General features: G+C 54.4%; 2 protein-coding genes across 2 annotated transcripts in view; one reads left to right on the forward strand and one right to left on the reverse strand.

Moving 5' to 3' along the window:
• PPL (periplakin) overlaps window positions 1-12,097 on the forward strand; it is a 42,408-nt gene extending 30,311 nt beyond the window's left edge. The window contains exons 11-22 of the mRNA XM_082669924.1: window positions 46-192; window positions 827-978; window positions 2,279-2,376; window positions 2,544-2,701; window positions 3,632-3,810; window positions 3,891-4,029; window positions 4,782-4,975; window positions 6,274-6,424; window positions 7,178-7,261; window positions 7,969-8,085; window positions 8,585-8,677; window positions 9,438-12,097. Of these exons, the coding sequence (XP_082526050.1) occupies window positions 46-192; window positions 827-978; window positions 2,279-2,376; window positions 2,544-2,701; window positions 3,632-3,810; window positions 3,891-4,029; window positions 4,782-4,975; window positions 6,274-6,424; window positions 7,178-7,261; window positions 7,969-8,085; window positions 8,585-8,677; window positions 9,438-12,095 (4,170 nt within the window). The 3' untranslated portion in view covers window positions 12,096-12,097. The remainder of the gene's footprint in view (window positions 1-45; window positions 193-826; window positions 979-2,278; window positions 2,377-2,543; window positions 2,702-3,631; window positions 3,811-3,890; window positions 4,030-4,781; window positions 4,976-6,273; window positions 6,425-7,177; window positions 7,262-7,968; window positions 8,086-8,584; window positions 8,678-9,437) is intronic.
• A 1,013-nt stretch (window positions 12,098-13,110) lies between these two features.
• Window positions 13,111-16,525, reverse strand: part of UBN1 (ubinuclein 1) — a gene marked incomplete at its 3' end in the record, with an annotated part of 36,454 nt that continues 33,039 nt past the window's right edge. Inside the window, exon 18 of the mRNA XM_082669923.1 lies at window positions 13,111-15,242. Coding sequence (XP_082526049.1) covers window positions 15,193-15,242 — 50 coding nt within the window. The remainder of the gene's footprint in view (window positions 15,243-16,525) is intronic.

The following is a 16,525-nucleotide window of genomic DNA, read 5'->3' on the forward strand; positions in this document are numbered from 1 at the left end:
GGGAAGGCTGCGTGATCTCACCTGGGCACTCCCCCCCATGTTTAGGACCAGGAGAAGGCTCTGGACAAGTACGAGCACGAGGTGCGGGGCCTGCAGAAGCGAGGGCAGCAGGTGGTACCCCTCAGGTACCGCCGGGAGACACCATTCAAGCCCATCCCCGTGGAGGCGCTCTGTGACTTTGAGAGTGACCAGGTGAGCCCCTGCCTGGTGCTCCAGGTGCCCCAGGCAAGCTGGGCCCAGATCTGCCTCCTCTTATGTCACTGAAAGGCCTTAGGAGTGACATGGCTGGATGCAGGATCTCAAATATTTCAGGAGCCTGTGTTTATCTCCATCATGGGGTCCTCTCTGCCAATGCCCCTGCATCACCCCACCTGCTGCCCTGGCCTTTTCTGTCCTACCAGCTTAGTGGCCCCAGTCATTCCAGCAGAAGTCCCAGGGAAGGTTCTCATTGGCCTGCTCTGAGTCATGTGTCCAGCCTAAACCAATCACTGTGGCCAGGGATGCCATTCTCTCATTGGCCGGACCTGAGTCACATGTCCACCCCCAGAAGTCAGGGAATGGAGGGATGAGAACACATGGGCTGGGACTGCACAGGGGCTCCCCAAAGGGAAATCCAGGTGGGTGCTAGGCCGGCAGACCCAGCACATGTTCTCTTGGTGCTGGCCCCTCTCAACTCTCTATGATGGAACCTCTTGGGGAGGATCTGAGAAACAGGCTAAGACTCCCCAGGTCCCAGAGTTAGGGGTGGGGCTGAGATGGTGACTGGGCTCCTGGCCACCAGGGGGGCAGGTCTCTCCATGTGTTCTGACTGGCCTGTCCCCACCAGGGCCTAATCTCTCGGGGCTACAGCTACACCCTGCAGAGGAACAACGGGGAGAGCTGGGACCTCACGGACAGTGCAGGGAATGAGCTGACTGCCCCAGCTGTCTGCTTCATGATCCCTCCCACCGACCCCGAGGCCCTGGCTCTGGCCGACAGGTACAGGGGTAAAGGAAGGAGCCAGCGTGGACTGGCCGCACCCCCTGGGCCCCTCAGGCCACGTTCACAGCCCTGGGCACCCCAACTCAACCTCAGGATGCCACTAACATCCCCACACCTGCACCCCTTGGTGGCTCAAGTGGGACAGCAGCAGATCCTGTTGGCTGAGCTGACTTGTGTGTGAACCTCTGGCTCTGGGCACACATCAGGGAGTGGTTTTTCTGCAAGGGCCTCTGGGCCTTTGCACATACTGCTCCCTCTACCTGCACACCAACCCACCACCTGTTGGCTCAGCCCTCTTGGTTTGAAGACCCAGCCTGGGGGTCACCTCTTCTGTGAAGCCTTCCCTGATTGCCCCCTCATCCTCCACCCTGGCTCCAGGAAAAGGGCTGCCGCCTCTTTCTCAAGCACCTTCTCCCACTGCTCGTGCTGCTCTCATTAGGGTGCTTTGTGTCTGTGTCAGTCTCATTGGGCAGAGGCTCCTTGAGACTTACTATTTTCAGGGCCTTGTTCAGTACCTGGTACAAAGCAAGTACCCAAGAACTCTTTGTTGAATGAGTGATTCAAGGAATTCCTTAATTTATTCATTCAGCAAATATGTATTGAGCACCTACTGTGTACTGCTTCCTCAGGGGTAACATCTTGGTGGGGAAAACAAATGAGCAAACAAGATTATTTTATAAATTTATTTATTTGCTTTTATTTTTGGCTGTATTAGGTCTTTGTTGCTGTGCGCAGGCTTTCTCTAGTTGCGGCGAGTGGGGGCTACTCTTTGTTGTGGTGCGTGGGCTTCTTGTCGTCGTGGCTTCTCTTGTTGCAGAGCACGTGCTCTAGACCCGCGGGCTTCAGGAGTTGTGGCACATGGGCTCAATAGTTGTGGCTCGTGGGCTCTAGAGCACAGGCTCAGTAGTTGTGGCGCACGGGCTTAGTTGCTCCGCAGCATGTGGGATCTTCCCGGGCAAAGGATCGAACCCGTGTCCCCTGCATTGGCAGGCAGATTCTTAACCACTGTGCCACCAGGGAAGCCCAAGATAATTTTAGATAGTAAGACTTGCTATTGAAGAAAAGAGAGACAAAGAAAGGAAGGAGGGAAAGAAGGGGTCCGTTGAACCCAAGAGCAAAGAAAGACCAGCGTTTCAGCAAATCCTTTCTACGTGTGTCGTGTTAACTTTTCAAAGCATTTTGATGAGCTTTCCGACTCCTCGAGGCTGTCTGTCCAGCCAGAGTCCAGGGTCCTGTGTCAGTGGGCAGTAGGGGCAGTGGGCTGCCCCAGGTCCCCAGCCCATTTTTGCTGTCACAGCCTGGGCAGCCAGTACCAGAGCCTGCGGCAGAAGGCAGCTGGGAGCAGAAGGGCGCTCCAGCAGCGGCATGAGGTGCTGAAGGCAGAGAACTCTGGAGGTGGGTACCAGACGCTGCCTGAGGCTCTGGGGGGACAGGGAGGCAGGGCTGGGCCCAGGGTCTGTGCTGCAGATGGGACAGTGGAGGTGGGGAGGCTGGCCCTCCTACGCCCCCTCCCTGGGCCTCACGATCCCCACTGCCACCCGACTCTGATTTCCCTCCGGCAGATGTCTCTGACCTGCAGGGCCGGCAGCTGCTGGCCGGCTTGGACAAGGTGGCCAGCGACCTGGACCGGCAGGAGAAGGCCATCACAGGGATCCTGCGGCCGCCGCTGGAGCAGGGCCGGGCCGTGCAGGACAGTGCTGAGCGGGCCAAGGACCTCAAGGTACCCCAGGTTGGGGGCAGAGGCTGGCCCACTGGCTCCCCGGGGCCCCTGCTCAAGGTCTTATCCCCATGGGGTGTCTTGGCGCTCAAAAGGGACCACTTGCCATGTGTAACAGGAAGTCGTGGGTCGTGGGGAGGGGGGCTGCTCTAGGCCAAAGATTGAGGAGGTGCCTGAGGCCTGGTGCCCCCAAGACACACCCCTAGGAAAAAGGGCTCGTGGCAGAGCTGACAACAGCAGGACTGCAATCTGAGCAGATCAGCACTGAGCTGAGTGAGAGGCCGCGGTGCCCGGCAGCACACGGGCTCTGGGGCAACAGGGCCAGCTCACTCGCCTTGACCACAGACACCATTCAAGCCCAAACCTCAGTGTCTTCAGTAAAATGGGCTGATCCCCACTCAGGGGGCCTCGACAGGATGGGGTAAGATGAGCCGCATGAACACCATCTACTCCTCACCTCTTTTACACACACACACAGTTTCCCGGGTCCTCGGCGCCCTCCACGATGGGCGTCACCGTTCCCGGTTTACAGGAGAGGAACGGGGCTCAGAGAAGTGCCGTGGCCCGTGACGGGGCTCACACCAGGGCTGGTCTGGTTGGGGCCGAGCCAAGGCCAGAGGACGCCTGATACAGGGGTAGGGTTGGGGCTAGGCCCCACCATGTCCCCTCCTAAGCTGCTTGGAGTCGTACCCACCTCATTGGAGTTGTCCCCAAAGATGAGTAAAGCCGTGTGAAGTAGTGGGAACAGGAACCTATTAATATTCATCACTCGTGAGTCACCATCCACTGTGTCAGAATTCCCAGGGATGCTCATTACAAACACGGACTCCTAGGCCAGCGTCCCAGATCCCCAGTCACGCCCCCCGGGGAGGACATCCCTGTGTGGGGGTGGCTGCCGGCTGTGGTCAACGTGAGGGGCTCTGGTCCCCACAGAACATCACCAACGAGCTGCTGCGCATCGAGCCCGAGAAGGCGAGCAGCACGGCCGAGGGCGAGGCATTCATGCAGGCCCTCCCGGACAGTGGCAGTGCGGCCCTGCTGAGGACGCGGGTGGAGGACACCCAGCGCAGATACGAGCGCCTGGTGCAGCTGCTGGACGCGGCCCAGGAGAAGTGGGTGCAGGTGGGCAGTGGGGAGGCCGGGCGGGGTCAAGGTCCAGCACCGCCCCCCAACTCCTGACTCATGTCCTCAGGGTTGACATCGCCAACCGCCTGGAGAAGAGCCTGCAGCAGGGCCGGGAGGTGCTGGCCTCATATGAAAACCAGCTGGCCCAGGAGGACACAGTGCCCAAGAGTGGCCATGCCCTGGACAGCAAGAGGCAGGAGCTGGCGGTGAGTCTGGGGACCCTGGGCTTCAGGAGCCTTTCTCTCAGTTGGGCATGGGCTCCAGGCGCCCCTGCCACCCCACCTGTGGACAGTCAAGGGGCCCGAGGCCCAGGGCAGCAACTCTCTCCAGGTTTGGAGTCCCAGCTGCACACGGGGTTTCTGTGGCCTGTGGAAATCAGGTGCTGGTATCTTAAAATCGAATGTCCACATAATCCCCCCAGATTCCCAGTGTCTCTGGACAAGCAGATCTGGTCACCTGGACCCACATGCCTGCACGGCGCATCAGCTGAGCACAGGAGCCTCTGCCCCAGCCCAGCATCTGCCCTCTTCACCATTGCCGCTGGGCCCGCTCTAAGCATTGGGGTCTGTGAGCCCGTGGGAGGCCCCTTATTCACAAACCACCTCACAAAACCCTTGCCCTTGTGGTGAGGGCCTCACCTCAGAGCCCAGGAAACAGGCTCAGAGACCAGAGCCTTCACGAAGGCCACTCCAGTCCCGGGCACGGGGTCACAGGCACGTGCCGTGTGCCGCAGGGTTTTAGAAGCTAGTTTTCCCAGAGTATTGGTCATTGTAACAAAATGGAAACTGCAGAAATGACCACGGGTTTGAGGAGAAACTCAAGAGGCAAACCACCGGTCCCCGCCCAGGTCCAGGCCTGCCACCCGCTAAAAGCAGGCAGCCCCAAGAGCTCTGGGTAGCACCATCCCGGGCCCTAGAGCTCTGGCCACAGCACCTGCCATCTGCCTCTGCCCCGGCAGGCCATGGCCTCCGAGCTGCAGGCCCGGCAGGCCCTCCTCAGCGAGGTGGAGCAGAATCTGCAGGCCGCCAAGCAGTGCTCTGGCTCGCTGGCCAGCCGCTTCCAGGAGCACTGCCCGGACCTGGAGCGCCAGGAGGCTGAGGTGCACAAGCTGCGCCAGCGCTTTGACAACCTCTGCCAGCAGGTGGAGCTCAGGTGAGGGGACCGCGGGGGCCCTTGGCTTAGTCTGCCTTAAGGCACCAAAGTGGGATTTCTGCAGACAGCAGTGAAGGCTGTTTGATTTCTAAATAATTTCCTCTTTCTGAAAACAGTATATATACAAGATAAAATACACAAAGGGATTATAATGACCAAACCCTTCCCCCAAGATCAGCACTGCTACCAGTTTCTTGTGTGTCCTTCCAAAAACATTCTGTATGAGCTGGGGTAGGTAATTAATGTACGAATGACAACACACCACATACAGTGTGTCTTGCTATTTTCCCTGTTGTATATTTTCCCAGCCTGATGAGTCAGTAAGTGTTACCCCCTCTTCTGTTTTCTGGAAGAGTTTGTGTAGACTGGGTATTAATTCCTTAAATGCTTGGAAGAATTCACCACTGAAGCCATCTGGGCCTGCAGTTTGTTTTTTTGTGTGTAAGAGGGTTTTTTAACTACAAATTCAACCTCTTTAATAGATATTGGACCATTTGGGTCATCTAATGCTTGAGCAACTTCAGAAGTTTGTGTCTTTCAAGGACACATTGTCCATCTCATCAAGTTGTTGAGTTTATTGGCATAAAATTGTTCATAATATTCTCTTATCCTTGACTATCTGCAGGATCTGAGGGAATGTCCTCTCTCTCATTCTTGATGTTGTATTTTCTTCTGTTGTATCTGTTTATTCTTCTTGTCCCCCTAATCATTATGTTTGAGGTTTATCACGTTATTGATGGTTTCAATAAACCAGCTTTGGTTGCAGTGATCTTTCTCCTGTTTTCCTGTTTCCTGTTTCACTGACACCTGCTCATTATTATTTCCTACTGCTGCTTACATTAAGTCCAATTTGCTCTTCTTTTTCTTTCTTAAGGTAGAAGCTTAGATTGTTGATTTGAAAGCTTTCTTTTTTTTCTTATCTAAGCATTTAAAACTACATACTTCCCACTAAGCACTGCTTTTGTTGTGTCCCACAAATTTTGATGTTTTTATTTTCAGTGAGTTCAAAAGATTTCCTCACCTCCCTTGTGATTTCCCCTTGGATCCATGAGTTATTTAGGTCCTAGAATTCACAGTGGGCATCCCTGTGAGTCCACACAGGCGGGCCTTCCTGCGCTTTACAGAGGCCTCACAGTATTCCAACACAATATTCCATAATTTATCTAACTACTCCCTTCCTGGTGAACGTTTAGGTTATTTCCAGTTAAATTACTTTTGATGACCTCTTTAAAAAGGGACGGCAGGCAGCTCTCAGTGAGACCTGAGAGCTCAAAGGCCTGACGGGCTTTGCCCCACAGGGTCCAGAGCCTGCAGAGCACCCGGGCTGCTCACGACGCCTTCTATAGTGGCCGCGACCGCCTGCTGCAGTTCCTGTCCCACATCCCCAGCTACGAGCCCCAGGAGACAGACGGCCTCGGCCAGATGGAGACCAAACTGAACAACCAGAAGGTGAGAAGGCCACTTCCGCGTTCACAGGAGGATGGTCACAAGGCGGGTCTGAGGTTAGCAAGCCCCTTCATGGACGGGGGCCTGGCAGCGGTCCTGGCCAGGCGGGCTCCCAGCACCCGAGTCTCTGACGACAAGGACGGGGTCTCCCTCACCTCTCCGTCCTCAGTGCCCAGCACAGGGCCTGGCCCAGAGTGGACACTCCGTGCAAGCCAGCTAAATAAGCAAATAGCTACAGGGACACAGGGGAGCCCTCGGGGAAAAACCCATTTCCAAAGCCCAGAGTGCTGGCTCCCCAGAAGGCAGCAGGGCCTTGGGGTGAAGGACGAGGAACAGGAAGCCCAACAGCCTGGTCTCAAATCCTGCTCCCATCCCCATTAGCCATGTGCCCACGGGCCAGTCACTGCACAGCACTGTGCCTGGGTTTCCCCGTTCATAAACAGGAGGTGAGGACGGTGCCTACCTCACAGGATGTTGGGAGATTCAGTGAGATAATCTAAGAAAGATACTAGAACAGTGCCTGACATTTCGATGCACTCAGTAAACACAACTTTCCTGCCAAAGATGATTATCTTCTTGGCCCTTCTTCACAGGGCCTTAGAATTGCCTTTTGTAACAAACAAATGTAAACAGGGAAGCCATTCCTTATACTTTGTGCTATGGAAGAATTCCAGACTCCAAGGAATCCAGCTACTCTATCTAGGTTTTGGATTTTTTTTTTAATTTTTGGTTTTCAAAGTCTCTGTTGTTTTACAGAACCTGCTAGATGAGATAGCAAGAAGGGAAGAGGAAGTACAGAAAGTCTACGCGCACTCCCAGCAGTACCAGCAAGCTGTCAAGGTGAGACGTGACACCCTGCCCAGAGTGTAAAGCAGCAGGGCCTCTTCCCACCAGCTGGTCTGGCGGGGTGTCCTCAGGCACTGCTGGCGGCCACGCAAACCGGCACAGGCCTTTGGGAAACAAGATGGTACTGGGCATCGAATACCAGAAAAGGATTTTCTACTGTAAAGCAGTAACTGGGGGAATTTATCCTAAAGGAAATAATATGAAATAATAATAATGTGGGATTAACAAAATCATTGTACAACAGAATTATTTACAATAGCAAAACAGACAAACTAGAAATAACCTAAATGTCCAACAGCAGAGGAACAGCTAGTAAATTATCACCTGACCACACAATGGATGTTAAAGTCATCAAACTGATCCACAGGAGAATTAGGAGGAGGCAACATGAGAAAAGCCATAACTCTAATGGTACAGAGTTCAATGAAGAAAGCAGAATGCCGTAGTCTCTAGGCCAGGGAAGGCCTGGAAGGAGCATGCTCTGGGGACGGAGGGGGATTGTGGGCCTACTTTTTCTCGTCGCACATGTTATTCAGGGACGTAGGTACGTACCACTGATGGATCTATGGTTATCAAAATCTCCTGGCAGGCAGAACAGGGTGTGGCTGAGCAGAAGACCTTTGCAGTCAGCTGGAAGGGGCACAAGAACATTTTGGTCTCACCTGCTCTTGTCTGCCCTCTGCCACGTCTGTCTCACGCAGGACTACGAGTTGGAAGCAGAGAAACTCAGGTCCCTCCTTGACTTGGAGAATGGAAGAAGCAGCCACATGAGCAAGAGGGCCAGGCTCCAGTCCCCTGCCACCAAAGTGAGGGAAGAGGTGAGCTCTGCAGGCCAGGCCTTCTCGGGGTTCCCTCGCTCCAGAGAGCACGGCATGCAGGCCTCAGAGACGCACACACAATAGGGAAACTGGCCCAAGAGCCCTCCTGGGTGCCAACAGGTTCAGTAAGAGGAGATAACTTATTCTGGGGTGGTGACATGGATATGCCTAGAAAGACAGCCTGCTGGGTTTATCTGAGCCAGAGCCACGGACTCCCCCTGCTCCCCCTAAGTAAGTACACACACACAGAGGGCCGATGTTATCAGCTCCTTCCATACACGAACACGTTAAGGCTCAGAGACAGACCTGCTCAAGGTCACTTGCTGGGGGTTTAGGCTTCTGACTCAAAATCCAGTTTTCTCTCCTATAGATGAGACTGTAGTAGAACTCCAGGTAGGAAGGGGCAAGAAGGTTCCCTCTCTCCCCAAATGCCAGACTTTGCAAACACCATCCAGCTTACCTTCGCTTAGCCTGTTGACTCCTATCTGCTCTCCTGTAGGAAACGGCTCTTGCTGCCAAGTTCACGGAAGTTAATGCCATCAACAGACAGAGGCTGCAGAATCTGGAGTTTGCTCTGAATCTCCTGAGACAGGTAATGGATCTCAGTAAGGCATTCTACTCAAAACTTTCCCGAGAGCTGCGAAATAAGACTCATTGTGCCTCAGAGAAACAGTCTGTGAACCAGTGGGCATGTCCCCCTGCGAACAGGGTTGGGTGGCGCCAGTGCAGACGCCAGCCCACGCCTGTGCCCCTGTGGACGTGAGTCCAACCTACATGTCCCATCCCTCAAACGTTTGCTGAGTACCCAGAAAAAGGTAACTTATTTTTAAAAGCCCAAAACGTTAACGACAACATTGTAATAGTTAAGAAAGTGGAAGCAACTCAGTATTCACCAGCAATGGGTGTGCAACTGAGCCAGGGTCTGTCCACACAATGGAAAATGACGAAGCTGTCACACGACGAGGTAGCACTCTCTGTGCCACTGCAGATTCTCTCATAAGTGCAACAAGCAGGGAACAGAACAGGCAACACCGTTAGTGTGGAAAAAATAAATATGTGTCACATGCAAAAATATACGTGTCTCAAAGGTGACAGTATCCTGTACGAACAGGACCAGCGGTGACAGACAGCCTCTGCTTCACACTCTTCTGTGGTTTTAAAATATTTTCCCAGATGCATTTAAACTAGTTGTTTTACCATTTTCAAAAGGAGGCCTAGGACTCTAGTGAACCCGGCACTGAGGGGGTCCCCTAGGGACCACAGGACAAGCAGTCTGACCTCTGGTGGGTGGCCAGGTGGGGTCGGGCCATGCAAAGTCCGGCATTAACCCTGCGCTATCTTCTCCTTCCCAGCAGGCTGAGGCAGGCATGAGCCATGAGGCCCTGCCCAGGGGCAAGCCGGGCTCCGAAGTAGAGGAGACGTGGAAGATTCAGAGGGAGCTGGACGAGGAGGCGGAGCGGAGGCAGCAGCTGGAGAATGAGGTCAGGAGCGCCCAGGAGGAGATCCGGACCCTGCAGAACCAGAGCCCACAGGAAGCAGTGGTGAGGAAGGTGCTCAAGAAGGTGCCAGACCCCACGCTGGAGGAGAGCTTCCGGCAGACGCAGCAGACCCTGGTGGAGGAGCAGTGCAAGAACCAGCTGCTGCAGAAGGAGCTGGAGGCGCTGCAGCTGCGGCTGTGCGCCCTGGAGCAGGAGGCCAGGGATGGCGGGCAGGAGTACATGGTCAAGGAGGTTCTGCGCATCGAGCCGGACCAAACCCAGGCCAACGAGGTCCTGAGGCTGCGGGAGGAGCTGGAGGAGCTGCGGCGGCAGAAGGGCACCCGGGAGGCAGAGGTGCTCCTCCTGCAGCAGCGCATCGCAGCCCTGGCCCAGGAGAAGAACCAGGTGCGGGAGAAGGTCACCGAGAAGGATGTGGTGAAACTGCAGAATGACCCCCAGCTGGAGGCAGAGTTCCGGAAGCTGCAGGAGGACCAGCAACGGGAGCATCAGCTCAGGGAGAAGCAGGAGGAGGAGCTGAGCTTCCTCCAGGACAAGCTGAAGAGGCTGGAGAAGGAGCGGGCCATGGCTGAGAGCAAGATCATCATCAAGGAGGTGCTCAAGGTGGAAAAGGATGTGGCAACCGAGAGGGAGGTGGGTGACCTCAAACACCAGTATGAGGACGAGGCCGCCAAGGCTCGTGCCAACAAGAGGGAGAAAACGGGGCTGCTCCGAAAGATCTGGGCCTTGGAGGAGGAAAATGCCAAAGTGGTCGTGCAGGAAAAAGTGCGGGAGATCGTCCGGCCAGACCCCAAGGCAGAGAGTGAGGTGGCCAACCTCCGCCTGGAGCTGGTCGAGCAGGAGTGCAAGTACCGGGGGGCCGAGGAGCAGCTGAAGAGCTACCAGAGCGAGCTGGAGGTGCTCCGGAGGCGGGGCCCCCAGGTGGAGGTCAAGGAAGTGACGAAGGAGATCATCAAGTACAAGACTGACCCCGAGATGGAGAAAGAGCTTCAGAGGCTCAGGGAGGAGATCATCGACAAGACCAGACTCATCGAAAGGTGTGACCTGGAGATCTACCAGCTGAAGCAGGAGATCCAGTCCCTGAAAGAGGCCAAACCCCAGGTGCAGACCAAGGAGGTGGTCCAGGAGCTCCTGCAGTTCCAGGAAGACCCCCAGACCAAAGAGGAAGTGGAGTCTCTGAGGGCCCAGCTGTCACAGGAGCAGAAGAAGCAAGTGGATCTGGAAATAGAGAGGGCGTCCCAGGAGGAAAAAATCAAACAGAAGGAGGAGGAGCTTTCCCAGGTGAAGGAGAAGATGGTCCAGCAGGAGGTCGTCAGGTACGAGGAGGAGCCGGGCCTGCAGGCCGAGGTGAACGCCTTCACCGAGAGCATCAACGCGGAGCTGCAGCAGATCGATGGCCTCCGCGGGGAGCTGCAGCAGCTACAGCGCAGGCGAGCGGAGCTGGAGTGCCAGCTGGAGGAGCTGGAGCGCGAGCGGCAGACACGCAGGGAGGCCGAGCTGGAGGTACAGCACCTGAAGCAGCGGCTGGCCCAGCTGGAGGAGGGGGAGGCCCGGGAAAAGGTGACCCTCAAGCAGAAGGTGGTGCTGCAGCAGGACCCCCAGCAGGCCCGGGAGCACACCCTGCTCGCGCTGCAGCTGGAGGAAGAGCGGCACCGGCGGCAGGTCCTGGAGCATGAGCTCAAGACCCTGAAGAAAAAGCTGGAGCACCTAGAGAAGATGGAGGTCAAGGAGAAGGTGGTCCTCTCCAAGAGCATCCAGGTGGAGAGAGGTGACACCGAGCAGGAGATTCAGAGGCTAAAGAGCAGCCTGGAGGCGGAGAGCCAGAGCAAGAGGGAGCTGGACGCGGAGGTGAGCCAGCTGGAGGCCAAGCTGTCGGAGCTGGAGTTCTGTAACTCCAAGTCATCCAAGGAGCTGGATTTCTTGAGGGAAGAGAACCACAAACTGCAGCTGGAGCGGCAGAGCCTGCAGCTCGAGGCCCGCAGGCTCCAGTCCGAAATCGAGATGGCGGTGGCGGAGACGCAGGGCCTAAGGAGCATGCCGGTGGCGGCAGACCCTGGGGCGCAGCTCGACTGCCGCCTCCGGTCCCTGGAGCAGGAGCTGGATGACCTCAGGCAGCTCTCTAGAGACAAAGACCTGGAGATCGACGAGCTGCAGCGACGCCTGGGCTCTGTGGCCATCAAGCGGGAACAAAGGGAGAACCACCTGCGGCGCTCCATCGTGGTCATCGACCCCGACTCGGGCCGCGAGCTGTCCCCAGAGGAAGCCCACCGGGCTGGCCTCATCGACTGGAACATGTTTGTGAAACTCAGGAGCCAGGAGTGCGACTGGGAGGAAATCTCCGTCAAGGGTCCCAACGGGGAGTCCTCTGTGATCCATGACAGGAAGTCTGGCAAGAAGTTCTCCATCGAAGAGGCCCTACAGAACGGAAGACTGACCCCTGCCCAGTACGACCGCTACATCAACAAGGATATGTCCATCCAGGAGCTGGCCGTCCTAGTGTCCGGGGAGAAGTAGGCACGGCCCCACCTTCACCTTCCTGGAAGCAGATGCTGGCTCTCTCCTGCCCAGTACTCTCCTTGGTATCTTTTCTCCCTGGCCCCGTGTAGCTCCTAATCCGTGCAGAACCCCGTGTGTCCCCCCAGCTGCTCAGAGCACAGCTCAACCACAAGCGGGACAGGCACCTGCTGAACCGTCATCCAACCAGGTGAGTGACCTGCTTCATCTCCCGATGATTCAAACCCGCAGTGCCCTTCGTCCTTCTCCTTTTCCCACACAGTCCCATAAACAGACTCCTTCCAGGTGTGATACCTGGAAGCAACTGAAAACTGCGAAAGCACACGACGACCAACAACTGGGGTGGACAAGCCCACTCCATGCAGCACTGACCTCCACACCCCAGCACGGGAAACTCTAGGGCAGAAAGGCCTCCCTGCTTCAGCAAAGCAACAGCTCCCCAGGCCTGCAACCTGCATTCACACCCCTCGGGATTCTGGCTCAGCCGACTCTTCATCAGAGGCCTTCTGGGGAGACGGATCTGGGCTCTATGCCAGAAAAGGCGCAAAGAAACCAGAACAGCATCTGACCCTGGTGCTCGAATGAAGCTTAACTGTCAAGCCATACTGTCCCAAGAAAACGCACCATCGGGGAATGTTTCACATTTTGAAATTAAAGTACTTTCCTAGTGGACTGTGTTGCTGTTAGCCTTAGATTCGGTGCCTAGTCCTGCTTATTATCTCACTGCCATTAGTAAACTCCACAGCTGATTTTCTACCAAACAAATTTCGGGTCCTCTGTATCTCACGTATTATGTAAGAAAATGGGAAGTAATAGGGAACTCTATTTATAGTGCAAAAATAAACACCTGGTGGCTTGATTCTAATATCATGGTGTGTTTCTTCCTCTTTTGCATGTGAGGCTTAGTCTCCAACACCCTCTTGGCTTTTAGCCAAAATGAATGTTCCCTACATACCAGCTCCTATGGGAGAAAGAATTACTTGCAAATATGGTAAAAGGAAATAAATGAGAAATGATGTTTTGGAAACCTTGAAACAATTTATTGGGTGGTTTTATACAAGATTAACAATTTCCACACCACCCCCAACACCAACATAGTCGCTGCATGAAAGCCACAGCCCTTTCACACCCAAGAAACGCCGGCAAGAAAAGCCCTGCAGCGCCGTGGCCCACGAGCCCGCTCCGCCAACAGACCTGCCTTGCCGTGGCTCTTTAAGTCATTCACTCTTTCGTTACCACAAATAAAGCAACAACAAGGAAAAGAAACCTCATAAACTCCCCATCAAAGAAACGTTTCCCTGAGGCAAGAGGCATCACTAGATTCCTAAGAATGAGGGTATCCTGCTCCAGCCGCACACTCAGTGGTGCTCGGGGAGGAGGGAGCATTGCAGGGAAGGGAACCAGGGTGTTCTCCTGCTGCTCAGCGTTCACGGACGGCCTCTGCGCGGCTCTGAGCTCAGCAATACAAATCTCTTCTTTGGCTCTTTTGCTACTACCTAAGACTATTCTGTAAACTGGAAACCCAAGTTGCAAAAAATAGATATAATAAAGGGATAAGGAATCCACTTAGCCCAATGTGAAACACATGTTGGTTTTTATGTAAAAAAGAGCACAGGCCTGGCCGACTAGCTGGCAGAGGTCTTGCTCCCCCTGGAAACCAAGCAAACTCTGTGTGAATCGTGAGTTACCAAGCATTGTAACCTGGGAGTCAGGAACCAAGAGAGCTGCCCGTGTCTCCACACAGGCGTACATTCTGAGGAGGCTGTTTACTCTCAACGTATCAGAAATCACTTAGCTAGAGCAGTCAGTTCAGACTTCACAGGACAGGCAAGTGCCGTAAAAATCTTTGTGAAGCAGCCACTGGGTGAGTGGGAACAGTGGGATGACTTGAGCTCCGGGTAACTGTCCCAATCTGTCTCTGACGTGCTCTCCAAGCTCGTCAGCATGTCACCCTGAAGTCAATGCATAGCCCTGCTGCCTGGAAAGCCAGGACCTCCAGGCCTGCTTCTACATGGCAGATGCTTCACAGAGGCCTGTTCCTGCAGCTCTGCCTGAGAATAGTTTTTAAATAAACTGGAATGTCTACCTGCGACTTAGAACCCCTCATATCCTTGGCCCTCGAAGAGATGATGAAGGGCTCTGGGGCTCTGCAGTCCACCTGTATGAACTCTGGAAAAACAAAGTGGGGGCCCTGGCTGAACTGGGACCTGGGATTTGTGGGCCCAGATGACCTTCAAGTCAGGACGGCACAGATTATGATGTGCAACCATAAAAAACTCAAACTATGTCTTAAATACAGACATATCTTTAAAAAAGGTCTTCATCTGAGATCCACTCAGAGGGCTGAATGGATGTGTGTCTAATTCTGCTCCACCATAAAGGCACTGGAATTATGTTTTCCTAGGAACAACATGACTTGCGAAGAATAGTCCCATTCTATCCAATGCATTTAATGGTAAGGATGAAAACTGAGCCAAAAATAAGTGTCTTTAAAAATCCTACCACAATTGTTGAATCTACAAAGGTCTTTTCTCTAAAAGAGTTTCATTGTCATGTTCAGTGGAGAGACGGGCCCCCACGATGAGCACACATTGGGTGTATTTTTCAAAGAACAAGGTACATCTCCCAGCTGTGATGTTACCTGGGTTTGTCCTGTTGAGCACACAGCCTGAGGATGGACGGACACCGTGACCATCCAGGGAGCCCACTGTGGCCAGAAGGAGCCCCGACCAGTAGGGTGCCATGAGGTACTCTGACCAAATGTGAGGGGGTCGGGCAGATGTGAAGCACAGGTGCGCCGCGCCACCTGCTCTGCCCCGCCACCAGAGCTCTGAACACGACCCGGCGCGCTCCCCAGCCTAGCGCTGCCCCTCCGACGATTGTCTGCAACAGAGCGAGAGGCCTGGAGCACCAGGCTGGTCAGGGCCTCCAGAGAAGCACGGGGCTGCTCGCCTAACTGAAGGCACATCACACATGCCAAGAGACGCTCCACTTAGCACTCACGCCTTCTCCAGAAGAAAATCAATGGCAGAAAGAGCATAGTTATTATCCGACTTCCGAGACCTACTCGTTCAGCTTCCAGCCTTTCCCTTGAAAGTCACAATTTCCGTGGCACACTGGGCCCTTTCCCATGAAGCTGAGAAGCATCTGAAAAAGAGTAAGCAAAAACAGAGCGTAAGATTTTCAGGATCTCTGATTCCCTTAAGGCAGCAGTAACCAAACCTCAAGGGGATCACTTCTTAAATAGCAAAAGCCCCTGAACACTGAATGTTCTAAGGCTCAAAGGAGCCAGACACGCTGGCAGGTTATCTGAGTGTGCTGCTCCTTGCAGTGGTGCAGAGTGCTGCGCACTGGGAGGGCAGCTGCTGGCTGAGCACCGTGTTCACAGAACCGCGGCTCTGCTGTGCAACACGGGCCACTCCAGTTCTCAGCCACAGCTGTCATCCCCAGGCAGAGCCGGACTCCATAGTGAGGACTGAAAAGCACAGTGAGCATCCACACCATCAAAGACACTCAGGTCCTAAAAGGACAAGCTCAAAGGCACTAGCATTCTGAGTCCACGTGGGAAAGAAAGCAAAGCAGATACAAGTCACAGCTGGAACAAGCAGACAGCTTTTCACTGACAATCACTCAGTGTAATCCTACAACGCAAAGAATGTCTAAAAGAGAGATATTCAAATAGCCTGTTTTAGCATAGATGCTTTTCAGATAGCATTTCAACACCCAGCGGAAAAACAGGTAGGAAATGGTACAAGAAAACGCTTTTCCCTTTTTTGCTGAAAATACCACAGATCAATGGTCACGTTTTCAATGGCTCTTCAATTATTTTCTGTTTGAAAGAGTGTTCCGGAAAGCAGAGAAAGTGCAATCTTTCAGCAGCCACAAGCTCTCGCCTGGACGGCTCTGTGACCACCAGCTTGCGGAATGAGTCCCTGCATCTGACTGCTTCTCCAGAGGAAAACGGAGTAACTGCTGATACAGGCTTAGCACCCCCGTTTCTTTCTCTGAGAAAGCAACATTTCCATCTTGGGGATTTACAGTCCATTCTTGCACCCAGCTGGCCTCTGGCAGTCACTATGAACGTGTCAGCCTCAGGACACAGGGCCAGGGACCCACGGCACATCTGGAGGCGGACACGGGACCAAAGCTCTCAGCACGGCAGGTCCCAGGCACATCCAGCTGGGCAGCTCCCCGCCTTACATCTACCCAGGACCCGTCCACCAGGGCTACCCAGGCTCGGCTTCCTCAAGAATGGCTCTCCCTTGAGCAATGTAGCCCCCAGGTCGTTTCTGGAACAGGTCTAGAGCAGTAAGAAGAGCAGCAGGCCAAAACAGAGATCCCGTGAGGGTTCCCAGCAGTACTGCATTACGTGTGCCTAAGGGCCAAGGTCCCAGGACAGGGCAAGGCAGACCACTCACTGTGCAGGTGCT

Source organism: Grampus griseus, assembly GCF_964374135.1.
Source record: "Grampus griseus genome assembly, chromosome: 14".
In the NCBI taxonomy this organism is placed as follows: Eukaryota; Metazoa; Chordata; class Mammalia; order Artiodactyla; family Delphinidae; genus Grampus; species Grampus griseus.